Raw genomic sequence first — 15,075 nt, forward strand, 5'->3', positions numbered from 1 at the left:
GGGTCCGCTAGTTATTGATATAATTAATCAACGTTCATGAAAATTAAAATCGCTAAGCTTTATTTTACAGCTTGTTTCAATAAAATATTAGTTACATCCATTGACATTGAACATTCGTTAGACCTTTAACCAATACATCCAACTTCTGGTTCTTGAGTATTGCATTATACCTTCAGTCGCCCCTATTCCCGAAATTACTGGACATTTATCATAGAAATATTCTTCGCAGACATTTTTAACTCTGGCTGCACTGATATTATCTATGGCTACCATTTGTTCATAAATGGATGGTCGATATCCGGCTTGAAAGACATTAAGACCAATATCATGAAAAGCGCCAGTTGTGGTCTGAACTTTAGTTAATATTTTAGACTTCAGTTCATTTTTTGCTCTCAATAATTCATTATCAGTTACCATGTGACATAGTCTCATCCATTCTTCTTGTATAGTTAGTATCATGTCATCTGTTTCAAGTTTTGGTGAAATAAATTCAACTCCACATAATCCAGTGTCTTTGTAGTGGATATTGAATGCCTTGTAAGATTCACAGAGACCTCCTACAGACGCTTGGTGGGCTAAACGCGTTCCATGATTTATGCCACGCGGTTGCGATTCATCCCAACCTCCAAAATATGAAGTAACCAGATCCATTACAATTTTATTTTCATCAGTAAATGATGGTCCCTCTACAGCAATAGCCACATGCGCTACTGGCATTGAATCATTTCTGTAAATAATCTCAGATCCCGTATATCTTTTTGGTCCAAGATTAATAACATCAGAACAACATGGGTCAACGTTGCAAAGATGTTCTTGCCCTAAACTTACTACAGCTTCATGCGGTATGCCACCTACTGCGACTAAAACGGTTCTTTGGGCGGTGAACATTTTTGTAATGAATTCACATAAATAGTTATTCTGCAAACTATATAGATTTTTGCTAGGGCCCATAACGGTTTGTGCTAATGGCGTACCTTGGAATGCGGTCGAATGTAAATAATCATATAAAGTGTTCTTCGTGCTAACATCGTGCTGTAACATTTCTTGATAAACAACATGTTTTTGTTGTTCTATTTCAGCGCCGATAAAGGCATTATTAAAGACAGACTCACACAAAATGTCTGCTACGCATTTAAAATCTCGCACTAAGCATTCTGCATAATATACTGTAAACTCCCGAGTTGTAAAGTATTTGAATCTTGCTCCTGTTTTTGATATTTCGGTTTCAAGATTTTCTCTGGATCTTTTCATAGAGCCTTTGAATGCAATGTGCTCAAAAAAATGTGTGAAACCGTTGTGCGATTCATCCTCGACTCTGGATCCACTACCTATGTAAACACCAATGCATACGTTGGAGCTTGATCGTTCTTCAGTTGCAATTGTAAGACCATTAGAAAGCATAGAATATTGTGTAGGTGGAAAATTTTTTAGAAAATGCGAACTGGTAACTGTACACACATTACGCTGGAAGCATTTTTTAACTGGAATCCAGACTTTGCTTAGCATTATTAAATCTTAAATATCGGAAAAAACAATTCACGCAATATTGTAAACAATACAAATGTAATATTGATGTAGCTAACTGTTGAAAATGCGTATCACATTTACAAATGACAAATGCAATGTTGTCGAGAAAAATTAATAACAAAAAAATAAACTATAGACTCTATTAATTACTTGCATTATAATATTATGTGTTTAGGAAGGAGTTTGTAATATAAATTAATAGGCTGATGTTGCTGTGAAGTCTTGCAGAGGCTCATCTGTGACATACGGACTTGTATCGCACCCATTATCACCAACAAAATAATTATCCGTCAATTTGCGCACATCAGGTGTCGAATACTCGGATCCAATGGCAATGGTTTATTCACTCACTAGCGGACTAGCCCGCGACTTCGTCCGCCCTTAGACCTCTTTAGTCCAGCCCTATCGCAAAATCCGTTCTTAGTGGATATCTGTTAACTAAAAAGTACCTCCCTGCCAAATTTCAGCTTTGTACATTTATTTAACATAATATAAAAAAATATTTATATTATTTTTTCACAGCAAAATGTTTATCAGTTATAAATAATCAAATACCTAATTGTTACTGTTTCATTAAATACTAAGTATTGTCATTTTGAAATTTTATAATTAATTAATACTTTGTTTTGTATTTGTACTTAGAAGAATAAAAAAGTCAGTTCCATCAAAACATAACCTAAAACCTAAAGAATGTTTGCGTCGGGCGTTAACATACCTACTAAGTGTACCTAAGTTTTGTTGGTACAAGAGCCGAACGGTGCACGATAATTTCCGAACAGGGCCGCCGCCCGCCAGCGTCCGCCAAAGCGTTGCCGCGACATACGAAGTTACGCGAGCGTGCACGACTACTTCCGAAATCAGTTTCGGTTTCGGCAAAAGTTTCAGCCTAGTTCGGCCGAAACTACAACCAAACGTATACCTACGCATCTACCTACGCGCCTTCGATGGAGAAGTCCGACTCCACTTGTCCTTTTTTTGCTAATACTGCCAAAAAGGTTTAATATCTACTTTTAGACATTTCTATGCACGTTAAAAAAGTTTTTACAGATTAGTGACATAAGTGACATAACTAAACGTTTCCAAAGTATTTGGAAACTTTAGCGGAACTAATATAATAGCGTAGATTTGAGAAAAAATTTAGGATTTATCACTACAACATACACAATACCATTAATCTGTATTTTACAATACATGGAGTTAGAAAGTGCGTGGCGAATATGTTGAAATTGGTAATTAACTCATTGTTTAAATGTGTTAGTCACAAAAGACACATCAGCATCCGACATGGTCAACTTTTTGCTTCTGATGTCCATATTGCTGAACTAGAAAATGGAATACGTGTAGCAACTCAAGAAACACAATCACCTTTGGCTTGCTCCTCGCTTTTCATTAAAACGGGTGCAAGATTTGAAAATGAATGCAATCATGGTATTACTCATTTTATGGAACATCTCGCATTTCAAGGATTCAAATCTTTGCCTAAATGTGATTTTGAAGAATCAATAACTAACAGTGGTACGAGGTTGATGGTTCATACTGCAAGAGACTATCAATTGTTTACTGCCGTAAGCTCCGGGGATAATGCTGGTAAATGTGTCGACATTTTAATAAATATTTTGACTGATCTTGAACTATCCGACTTTGATATACATCTTCAGAAGGATTATGTCGCTTCAGAAGCGATTGATGAAGATAACAATCCTAAATCTGTAGTTTTCAATTATTTGAACCAAACGGCTTTCCAAGGGACACCACTGAGTAGAGGTATTATCGGTCCAAGTATTAACAGGATGAATTTTGATCGGGAAATGATTTGTGAATACAAGCAGTATAATTATCAACCACATCGAATACTTTTCGTATCAACGGGGTGTGTATCTCACTTCACAAATATGTGCGAAATAAATAATCGTCTTTGTAATTGGCCGCCATCGCGTTGGCCTTGTACTGAACTTGGGCCTAGACGATTTACAGGATCTTCTATTATTTATCGCGATGATTCAATGCCTTACGCGCACGTTGCACTCGCAGTGGAGGCACCAGGATATAATAGCCCGGACTATTTACCACTTCTTGTTGCTAGTTTTCTAACAGGATCGTGGGATAGAAGCCAAGGCGGCGCCCACAATAATGATTCTCCCCTAGCACGTGCAGCTGCTGTCTCTAACCTTTGTGAGAAATTTGAATCATTTTATGTGTCGTACGAAGATACAGGTTTATGGGGAGTATATTTTGTCAGTGGAGGAAAAGCTATAGATGATATGGTCGGTAACATACAAGATCAGTGGATGCAAATGTGTACTACTATACGTACTAGTGATGTCCAGCGAGCAGTCCATTTAGCTAAATTGAAGTTGGCAAATAATAAGGCTGGTATAATTCGTTCATGTAAAGACATCGGCTTGCAGTTATTATATACTTCAAACTGGAAATCTCTATCTCAACAATTTGCTGATATAAAACAATTAAAGAATGAAGATATTAAGGATTTGTGTTATACATATTTATATGATAAGTGTCTAGCCGTAGTTGCTGTTGGCCCAACAGAATCTTTACCAGATTACACTAGGATCAGAGCAGGCATGTATTGGTTGAGATTATGAAAATAAAAATGTTGTTAAAAGAAAACATTAAATTGTATTACTCCTTTTTATTTCTATACACGTTAATTGCATTAATACTTGTTTGTACACGTTGTCATAATTGAGATCTTCAAATTATACTTGATACTATAATCCTTTTATTAGCTAGAGCTCAAAAAGGATAAATTAACTTCTTCAAGTAAGTAGGCTCAATATAAAATACCATAAGTAAGCCCTATTTAATCCTACGTCCTGCACCTGACTGGATTTTATTAATGGAATACGTATGGTAAACATTATAAGATCCCTGAGGATATCGCTATTTTGAGATCTAGACCAGATATCCTTTTTAGGATTCCGAACGTACGTAGTACTAAAACGGAACCCTTATAATCCGGCTCGCACACATTTTAAGGTCTATTTTCTTCTAATATGCTATAATAATTCAAATAAAAAAATTAAGCAATTCAAATAAATTAAAATTAAAACAACAAACAATGATTGTTTACAAATAAGAATTAAACAATTACAATACATGAAAAAAAAAATATTAACAGATTCTATTCTAGTAACAATTTAATTATATTTACAAGCTTATAGCTGGTAGGAGTGTGAAAAATGTCTAATTCAAAATTTCTACTAGTGAAATTTAAAAATAGACATTAGTAGGCGCAGCGCTTGAGCCAGTGGTGCGTGCTGAGTGCTGAATAACTTTATTTCTGCCACACGGCACCGCAAATAACTGGCGACGCGACGTCGGCAACTTACATACTTGTCCGGAACATGTAAATCTATTGACCCTAATATGACCGAATTACTTTTTCCCCTTTAATTAAATTAATTACGTACTGTATTAGTCTCTCTATCATAAAAATAGTAGATAGGTCATACAAAAATCATTTTCATTATTATCAGCCTATGGACGTCCACTGCTGCAAAAGATTTTTAAACATCACGATCTCGACCACCGCCAGCATCCAGCGACTCTCAGCACACGAAAAAAAGCGGGGCTGCCGGAACTAGGCTGTGGTTAAGTGTGCTTAGCCATTGAAAGTACTGCCCTTTAATGACTACGCTGGTCTGACGATTGGTCAATACAGGGATTGAGTACTCGCTGCGGTGTCTCTGCTGCCCAACACCGACCTGTGTCATTTGATATTCTAGCCTGTGGAAATGGTTAATGGTTATACTGCTATTTTCGAACGCCAGAGCTTCGTCGGTTTGTCTGTATGTTGCACCAGGTGAGGTCACTAGTTGGGGAGGCTAACTCGAAGCCACCCTCTTACAGTCCAAGATTGTTATAAGGCTAAAATTATTCAAATTACTTAATATACTTAGGAGGTAGTTTTTTTTAGTTAGGAATTGTTAATCTGTGATTTAAAAATATATACACACAATTATCATTTTATATAACGCCATCTCTTAGTAAAATAGTTTATTATGTCATTTGTAACTACGCGTACCGAACAACGAACCAGCAGTAAACGGTGGTTTAATACGGAGATAAAATCAGAAAGTTTTACGAGATGGCGCTACGAGTATACCCTTTATGTTATACCTTAGAGCGGTTTCAGACTAGCGTTTTATACGCGCGTATTAGCTCGTTTTTGAAAGCGCATGTAGGCACGTATAGGCCGAATTAAAACCGATATAACCGCGCGTATAAGCGTGTATGCTGAAACGACCGTATACACGCGCAAGAATACGCTCGTCTGAAATCACTCTTAGACTGCCGTAGACAGAGAACTATGTATTAAATACAACACTTGCATTATATTGCATAGCTTTCTAGATTTGTTACTGCCTCAAAACTAAAATAACTACTAAAGAGACTATTAAAAATGTCGTCTTCAGAAACAGTGGCTGTAGTTATTGATGCTGGATCTCAATCCACAAAGGCGGGTTTTGCTGGAGAGCCTTTTCCTAGATGTGTAATACCAACAGCTGTGGGTCGGTAAGTTAAATATTTTTTTTCCCAATCTATACATATTGTAGAACAGTCCCTAGCCGCGTCTCTCTGTTTCGCGATAAACTTGAATGCTACTGAATGGATTTTCGTGCAGATTTCACCAATAGATAGAGTGATTCATGAGTACGTTAAACGTATATAATTTGTTAAGGTTGTGTGAACAATGATAGCAATAAGGCGAGAATTATTGGTAGTATCGAAAAATATCAAGCCGCCTCGTAGCTATTATTATCGAATACGCTACCTAATTCCATAGAGATATATACTCGTAACTATTTATAATATTAATACTCCTATTTTATTCACCTAAAAATGAATTATTAAAATGACAAATATATATATATATATATATATAGACAAATTCTTATACGACGACTGCTAATGTTTAATTAATTATTTTGATAGATTTCGGCAAGATGGTCTCTTGGATTGTGTGCCTGATATATACTTTGGTAATGAAGCGATACTAAAGAGAGGTATTTCAAAGTTGACATGGCCGATAAAAAGCGGAATGGTAAACAATTGGCATGAAATGGAGAATTTTTTACATCATATATTTTATAGAGAGCTTCACGTCGCACCAGAAGAATCACGCGTTTTGTTAGCAATTCACCCTCTTACTGAAAAGTCAGATAAGTAAGCCTAACAATTATAATGTCAATTAGACCGCGCTGTCATTTGAATACATCCAGTAGTTTGAGAGTGATACAATATTTCTCGTGTTTTTTTTTAATAGATTAGCTATTAGTGTGACATGATAACAAATTGAATGTTCTTAGTAAAATGAGCAATAAAACAGTCCAGAACATGTTTATTTATTTATTATCATCATAACTTAAAACTAGCCTTACAGGTATCACCTAATTTGCTAGCTTAGTACTATATTATAAATCTAAAACTTAATTCTATTTACCTGAATATACATTACAATTAATATTACCTACTTAGTATACTAACAAATACACCACTCAGCAATCCTAGTGAGTTCACTCAGAGTACAAGAGAAGATGTCGATGTTTTAGTTTTAGATGTCGAAGGTACGATGTTCAGAGTGCGAAGTGTGCACGTCAAAGGAGATTTTTTGGCTAAAATAGTACGTCCGCTCGGTACCACCAGCAACTGAGGCTTGCGTCTCCGCGACACGTAACGGTCCGGGACGTTTAGGCTCACCTGTACTAGTAACTCCGCAATAAACACCTTTCCTCTTAAGAGTTTAAAGATATATAACACGAGTGCCAGTGCCATGTTGAGACGTAATCTGCATGCTTTTATGAACTGTAAACCGAATGCAATCCTCGAATTATGTACACTCAAAACCTCACAGTGTCTGGTCTACATTTATTTTACACACAGCAGGACCGGGAGCCTTCGTAACCACAGATACCTCCTGAATGTTTGTCAGCCTATGTTCCTACTAGAGGTAAGTACGGTAGCCAATTATAGGCTTTGGATGGTGGTGGCTTTTGGAAGGTAGTAAATTGGTCAAAATCAAAATTCACATATTTCAAGTACAGTAGACTTAGTTTAAAAGCACTTTTGACTACTTCTAAAGACTCTAACGTATCTATGAAGGCAGGTTCTGCTGAGATGAGCCGGCAAGAACTCTACAGTTGCTCTTTTTCAAAATCATACAACATTATAATTTACATTAAAATATCATTACAATTTCTTATAGTTTTACTTCCCATGTGGAAGCTGATACAATCCAAAGACAAACTTTCATCCTTCCTAATAAGGTGTGGCTTTCGCAGCCACTCTGTGTATGTATCGATTACGCTGTTTTAGGGTTCCGTAGTACACAAGGGAACCCTTATAGTTTCGTTATGTCCGTCTCTCCGTCCATCCGAATCTTTTAGCATCATCTATCACATAGTGTGGGTATCGGTATTTTTATGCATTACATAAAGTATTGAAGTGCTAACTTAGTCTACCGAACTCTATCTGTGCGTGGCCCGGCACGCACTTGGCCGGTTTTTTTTCTAATGACTTGTTTATATTTTTTCAGAGAAAAAATAGCAGAAATACTGTTTGAATCTTTCTCAGTGAATAGTATTTATTTAGCTACTTCTTCAGCGCTAGTATTGCATGCCAGCGGTAGGACGTCTGGAATCGTCTGGGACAATGGTTATTCATGTTCGTACGCTGCACCAGTCTTCGAAGGATTTCCTCTTAAGCATGCCACGGTCTGTTCAAATATCGTCGGAGATTTCCTAACTACACAACTTCAACGGATGCTATATGAGATCGGCTACAGTTTTACGACGAATATTGAAAGGGATTTACTGGAAAAGATAAAAGTTAGTCTACTAATATTATAAAGAGGATCTTGAGAGCTTTCCGAGGCTTGTATTGATTTTTTTTTTAAAAAGGTATTTAAAATGAAGTGTTAAATTGTGTTGGACAATTTCGCCAGGGGGCAATATCGCCCAGCGACCAAAAGGTTCTTGTTCATAGTATTGTACATCTCACTATGTTTGAGCAATATGGTCATTAATAAATGTTATGTTCCTGGGCTTAAGGACTATCTCAAGGACAAGGTCTTTTGCATAGTGTTTGCAACTTATTAATGAAAACTTCAGCTATTCAAAATATTCCATTTACCTAGTAACTCCTTAACCTTCGTCATGAGAGAGTCAACTCGATATGACACAGTAGTTAGTATTTTTCTTTCGGGGAAAGTAATTTAAGTAAAGCAACGTTTCGAGTCATTATTAAAATAACTCGAGGTACACGAACTGTTAATTCACGAATTTATAAACGCCACTAACTAAACCACTGACTATTTTTCGAGTTTTTAGAATGGGAACCACGCGGATGAAACCGCGCGGCGTCTACTAATAAATAAACGGTAAAACTAGTTTTCTTATTACTAATCAAATCGTAACATTTCAGGCTGAGTTATGTTATGTTGCTATCGACTATGAAGATGAATTAAAGAAATCTTCGAATTCTACTCAGTATAATCTTCCGGATGGTCAGCACGTACTGGTTGGCGAGGAAAGATTCAAGTGCCCAGAAATAATGTTCCAGCCTTCTTTACAGGGCTATAGTTACCCCAGCATTGTGGATGACATTTGTTCCAGTATTAACAAATGTGATTTGGACTATAAAGCACTATTTTTCGATAATATCGTAATGTCTGGAGGGTCGAGTATGTTTAAAGGATTGCCAGAACGATTGGGTGTTGAATTAGCTAGAAGGGTTTGTGATCTACCTGGTATAAGAGCGACAGTTGATGCTATGTCCACAAGAAACTATTTAGCTTGGGCCGGTGGATCTATTGTGGCTTCTTTAAACTCTGCGAAGGAATTTTCAATGACAAGAAAGGAATACGAAGATGTTGGTGTTGAAAAAGTTCATTATAAATTTTATTGAGTTTGCCTGTGTATCTGTAAAAACTATAAAATTACACAAATTAATAATATATCGAATAATAATAAAATTGTTTAAAAAAAGTTAATTTTTAATTACATGGTATAATGTAATGTACAGGAATTAGAAAATGGAGATGCATCGCACTCAAATTCACGAACAAAATTGTTTGTCGTTTTTTGAGGTGGACGAGGTAAACTCACACAACTATTAATTTGACTCGGAATACACACACGCGTAATTTTTACACAGACTAACAAACACATTGCTTAGACTATCCACAGATAATATACATAGCATATTCGATTACTGATCGATGTTTGGCTGATTCGTCAAAAGAATCGATTCTTTTTATAAATTGTTTTTATTACAAATTTGATGAGATTAAGGTTTAAATACTTTCAAATGAAACGTTACTCCATTTTTTACTAAACTGTAAGTTTTTGGCGGTTTTTTATGCCATTTAACTAAACAACCCAGCATTTTTAGGGAGCTCTTTACACGACGAAAACGATTACAACAATGAAACATCGATTCTATGGTAACAGTTTTTATAAACGCGTTAGATCACAGATTTTTGATCTTTGCCAGAGGGGTAACGGTTAGCGAGGCAGGTCCTGTTATTTAAATGGTCTAAGCATTATACTGGTTGCTGGGGAGTATTTCTCATAACTCTGTTGTTATATTGTGCAAAAGATCTGAAAGACAGTGCATGCAAAGACTATATAAATACTACGTTTGGTGCGTGAAACAATTTTGAGTAAAAAAGTTTTTATATCTTTAATTGGAAATAAAAATAATGATAAAGTCTTTGACACCTATCTATGTATCTAAGGATAAAGTAAACAAAAACGTTTTAAAAGTCAAATTTATTTATAAACAATTCACAAATTAGTGATATAGTAATATAATTCAAGAAACTTAATAGGATCTTGTGCTACATCGATTTACGTAGAACTGGGCATTTAAAAATCTACAATAAATGCATTTTGAGAAACCACCCGTTGTGATTGATAATGGCAGTTTTGACATCAAAGCTGGTTTCGCATGCGACAATCACCCTGTGTCCATGTTCCGGACACTGGTTGGGCGACCCAATTACTTGGGCGGGCGGTATGGCCGTGAACATTATGACGTTTACATAGGTGACGACGCAACACTGCTACAACTGGATTTGGAGTTGAACTATCCCATAGTACATGGGAAGATAGATCATTGGGATAACATGGAAAGGATTTGGCATCATATATTTTATAGGGAGTTGAAAGTCGCACCAGAAGACCGCGCTGTAATTTTGGCTTGTGGAGTGAAATCTTCTATGAAAGAGAAGTGCTTATTTTTTTTAAATACTTGATATTCCTGCGATCAAAAAATATAAAAATATATATTTTTTTATTGCAAACTATTTCGTCGTTATCAACCCATATTCGGGTTGATAACGACGAAATAGTTTTTCGGCTCACTGCTGAGCTCGAGTCTCCTCTCAGAATGGGAGGGGTTAGGCCAATAGTCCACCACGCTGGCCCAATGCGGATTTGCAGACTTCACACACTATAATCTATTACTGAGACAAAATTTATTTATTTATTTAATATTAGATCTGTTCAGCTAACAACATCAATAAAAAAGTCCTTAAGTTTTCTAAAATTTTCCAATTTCGTTTGAAATTCTAGTTTTTCGTACCATAAGAATCGAAGTAAATAACATTTTAACTAAAAATATGAATGAAATCGGTAGAATCGTTCTTAAGTCATGGCGTAACTAAGGGAAATAGGGATTCATCCTATCCTACTAATATTATAAACGCGAAAGTTTGTATGGATGTTTGGATGTTTGGATATTTGTTACTGATTTAGCTGCAATTTGGAATGGAAATAGATTTTACTCTGGATTAACACATAGGCCACTTTTTATCCCGAAAAAATCCATGCTTTCCCGAGATTTGCGAAAACTGATGATTTTGATGATATTTGCTACTTTTTCACGCCTCAACTACTGAACCGAATTAGCTGAAATTTGGTATTAAGATATATTATTAACACAGTACTTTTTATCCCGGAAAAATCTATGGTTCCCGAGGGATTTGTGAAAAACTAAATTCCACGCGGATGAAGTTGCGGGCGTCCGCTAGTTTACTTATAATGACGAATTTTTACAGAATACAATGTTGCGAAATTTTCTTCGAAACTCTCAACTCTCCTGTTCTTTGCATTCAGCCACAAGCTGTACTGTCATTGTATGGATCTGGTGCAACGACCGGTGTCTGTGTAGACATCGGTCATGATTCCACTGACATAGTACCAATATACGAAGGAGGTATAATCAAATATGCGCATATAGAAACGGGGATAGCTGGCTTTCAAATATCGGAGTATATACAAAAATCTCTCCAAGAGCGCAATATTTTCAATGAAAATGTTTCCATTGAAGATATAAAAAAACAATATTTATATGCTACACCAAACTGTGCAATGAAAATAGACAAACAATTATACATTTCAGAAACTGGTGATGTAATTGATGTAAGTAATGAGGCTATTATGGGTGCCGAAATAATTTTCCAGCCAAAACTATTTAATGATAACAATAACAATTGCCATTCGTTGCATGAAACTGTAAGAACTTCTGTACTAAAATGTGACGCTGAGTTAAGAACACAACTTTGTGATGCTATCGTGCTATGTGGAGGTTCGGCTTCCGTGCCGGGGATATGTGAACGATTACGTATTGAGCTACAAGGGACGATGGATAACACTGTCACAATTTTATCCTCGGTAGAACCTTACGCCGTGGCTTGGTTGGGAGGCGCCACATTTGCAGGGTTGCCAGACGCTGAAAAGCTTTGGATACAAAAAAAACAGTTTGAGGATTACGGTGAAAAAATTGTCAAAAATAAATTCATGTGAATATTCAAATAACTCATAAGTTATTTGAATTTAGATTTTATTAATACTTACTAATTTTATGGCAATGTTAGAAAATAATAGGGCAATAGACATTGTATTGTTGTAATATATTATTATAAAACTAAGTAAGTGCCTGATAAAAAGATATTTGCAAAAACCAAATCTCATTTTTATTTTTCTTTGATTTTTTTACGTTCCAGAGGAAAACTCCTCAGTGGGGTTTAAATAACTTTATTAGGGTTGTGTGTGTGTTGTAGGTGTCCAGGTCAGGCTTCGGCCGTGGCTAGTTACCGACTAAGACGTACCGCCAAGCGATTTAGCGTTCCGGTACAATGCCGTGTAGAAAACGAAAGGAGTGTGGGGTTTCATCCTCCTCATAACAAGTTAGCCCGCTTCCACCTTAGATTGCATCATCACTTACCATCAGGTGAGATTGTAGTCAAGGGCTAACTTGTAAAGAAAAGAAACACAGAGTAATATATGAATGAAAGAATGAAGACATCTATACATGTCTTCATTCTAACCGTTTTGGCAGAAATTCAGGTCATCTGATAATATGTTAGATGGCTCCGAGACTCCGAGAGTCTTGTGTTGTGAAAATACGTCCAAATCAATGTCAAATTCAAACATATTTTTAAAAAGGGATACAATATTGTTTATGTTATACGCTGATCATGTAGATTTCCCGCGGTGAAAGATTTTTAAGTCTGTCCAATAGCCTCGGATTCTTTTTACCAAAAACAAACTAATTAAATCCTCTTTATACTATTAGTGTAAATTAACAATACAGGAAAATGGAAATTATACATATTTTGCAAATTGAAATTGAACAACAATAATAATTATTTATTATACCCGATTGTAATTAAGGTTGCTTTAATGTAAGAGTAAAATTGCTTATTACGTATTTAATATTAACTTTAACCGATACACAAATTAAATAATTATGTACTTATATTGAGCCTATAAATATAAATAACAAAAATTATCAATTATAAAAACTTATTAGTTCACACTTTCTAATTACTGTAGCACTGAGTTTAAAGTTGTATTTTCAACTCTATAGCTCCACGCGTTCACGAGATAAGTGCCTTGACAGACAGACAGACATATAGACAGACAGGTGGTGATCCCATAGGGGTTCCTTTTTTTCGTTTAAAGCACGAAACCCTGACATATCTCACGTCCACGTCGCCCAGATATAACTTAGTAATACAACAAGAAAGACGCTGAATAATTAATACAAAATTGATGCATAATTAATATCTCGTGTTTGAAGTGTTTTTGTTTGCGTCACATCGCATCTTTACTCACCAAGTCTGTGGAAGTATAGTGAGAGTCCTTTAAGTAGAACTATGTTCAATGACCCATTTTTGGATGCTAGCAGCGTACGGTAAGAAGTTCCACGAGTAACCATAGCGATGCATTGACGCCATTACAATCGCGTATAGTGCTATTATTGCCACAAACTTTTCTGACCCGGTGGCCAAAACTTGAACTACTTGCAGAACTAAGAACTTACTTTTCTGAGTTATCGCCTCTACTTCACGAGCTTTTACAAATGACCATCTCTGAAGATGCAGGCACCGGAGGCAACGTCGGAGACGACAACTTGGATGACGCAAGCTTTGGACAAGACACGCTCCGCTTTTCACACAATACACAATACGATCGCAGTTAACACGGGGCTTAGAAAAGGACTATTTACGGTCCCGGCGCAGGAAAGCCACCGAATCGCTACTAGCACGGGACAAACTACCGTAAATGACACCGCCCCAGCTCTGGATACCGAGGAATCGCAGTCCGCACAGGGGCACTGATCCGGAGGACCAAATTCCCCCAAGTCAGTCGGGCAAAGAGGCCAATCCTCGAGCCCTGTACTACCAACCGACACTCTCTGGAGGAGATGAACCCAATGCACATTACAAAACATTATATGTACTTAAAGAGCGACCATAGCGACATCCTCACCGGGTCAAATAAGTTTGTGGCACTAGACTCCGTGCCACAAAAGAAGTCCCATGGCTAAAACTTGAATTACGCGCCTTACACAAATGACAATATGACCGCCAATTACCAAATAACAAAGAGCGTCATTATGTCATTAGTGTCGCGTCTACGGGACTTGTTTCATGGCGCGGAGTATATATGAACTTTTAAATAATTTGTCGCATTTAAAGTACCGGGCAACCATGGAATACACTTCTAACACTTTTATTTATAATTCTATCTGCGTAGATAAATGTCATTTTGGTTCAACTTATTTGCCGGGGTCTACATCTATCTACCCACTCGTGTTTCATTTTAACCGCCACTGTTACCCGTGTAGATACCATTCAAGTATTGATTGCAATCACGCGAAAATTCGCGGCGGTTTTGCTCGTTAAAAGCGAGCTAATTAATCCAATGAAGGCTGTTTCGTGCCTTCGTTGTCTGCGATTTGATTGCAAATTTCAATGTAATCTGATTATAATCCAGGAAATTTACAGGAGAGTTTTGAAGTTCGTAAACTTTTAGAAGCTTTGATAGGTTGAATATTATAAGTACATGATCATAATTGTCAAGTTATTTTAAAAACCCCCTGCAGGGCTAAAAATCAGGCTAGGCACAAAATAAAGTTTAGCTGCTCCAATGCGAGCGTTAAGGTATTGTTACATATGCTCTAAAACATCATGCTAAAAACGTGCTATTAAGTATGCTCCATACGAGCATGCTTATA

The 15,075-nt window shown here is 36.5% G+C and overlaps 4 protein-coding genes across 4 annotated transcripts; 3 read left to right on the plus strand and 1 right to left on the minus strand.

Moving 5' to 3' along the window:
- Nucleotides 1–117: 117 nt before the first annotated feature.
- Nucleotides 118–1,506, minus strand: LOC112048453 (cytochrome b-c1 complex subunit 1, mitochondrial-like). Its single transcript, XM_024085983.2, has one exon. The coding sequence runs from the start codon at nt 1,504–1,506 to the stop codon at nt 118–120; it is 1,389 nt and encodes a 462-aa protein (XP_023941751.2).
- Nucleotides 1,507–2,744: 1,238 nt separating this feature from the next.
- On the plus strand, nt 2,745–4,130 carry LOC112048443 (cytochrome b-c1 complex subunit 1, mitochondrial-like). The gene has a single exon (XM_052890783.1). It carries the CDS (start codon nt 2,745–2,747, stop codon nt 4,128–4,130), a length of 1,386 nt encoding a protein of 461 aa, XP_052746743.1.
- A 1,820-nt stretch (nt 4,131–5,950) lies between these two features.
- On the plus strand, nt 5,951–9,453 carry LOC112048435 (uncharacterized). Its single transcript, XM_024085963.2, has 4 exons — nt 5,951–6,063; nt 6,484–6,714; nt 8,084–8,375; nt 8,971–9,453. The coding sequence occupies exons 1-4, from the start codon at nt 5,951–5,953 to the stop codon at nt 9,451–9,453; spliced, it is 1,119 nt and encodes a 372-aa protein (XP_023941731.2).
- Nucleotides 9,454–10,432: 979 nt separating this feature from the next.
- On the plus strand, nt 10,433–12,356 carry LOC112047660 (actin-3-like). Its single transcript, XM_024084852.2, has 2 exons — nt 10,433–10,779; nt 11,609–12,356. The coding sequence occupies exons 1-2, from the start codon at nt 10,433–10,435 to the stop codon at nt 12,354–12,356; spliced, it is 1,095 nt and encodes a 364-aa protein (XP_023940620.2).
- Nucleotides 12,357–15,075: the final 2,719 nt, after the last annotated feature.

Source organism: Bicyclus anynana, chromosome Z, assembly GCF_947172395.1.
Source record: "Bicyclus anynana chromosome Z, ilBicAnyn1.1, whole genome shotgun sequence".
NCBI lineage: Eukaryota > Metazoa > Arthropoda > Insecta > Lepidoptera > Nymphalidae > Bicyclus > Bicyclus anynana.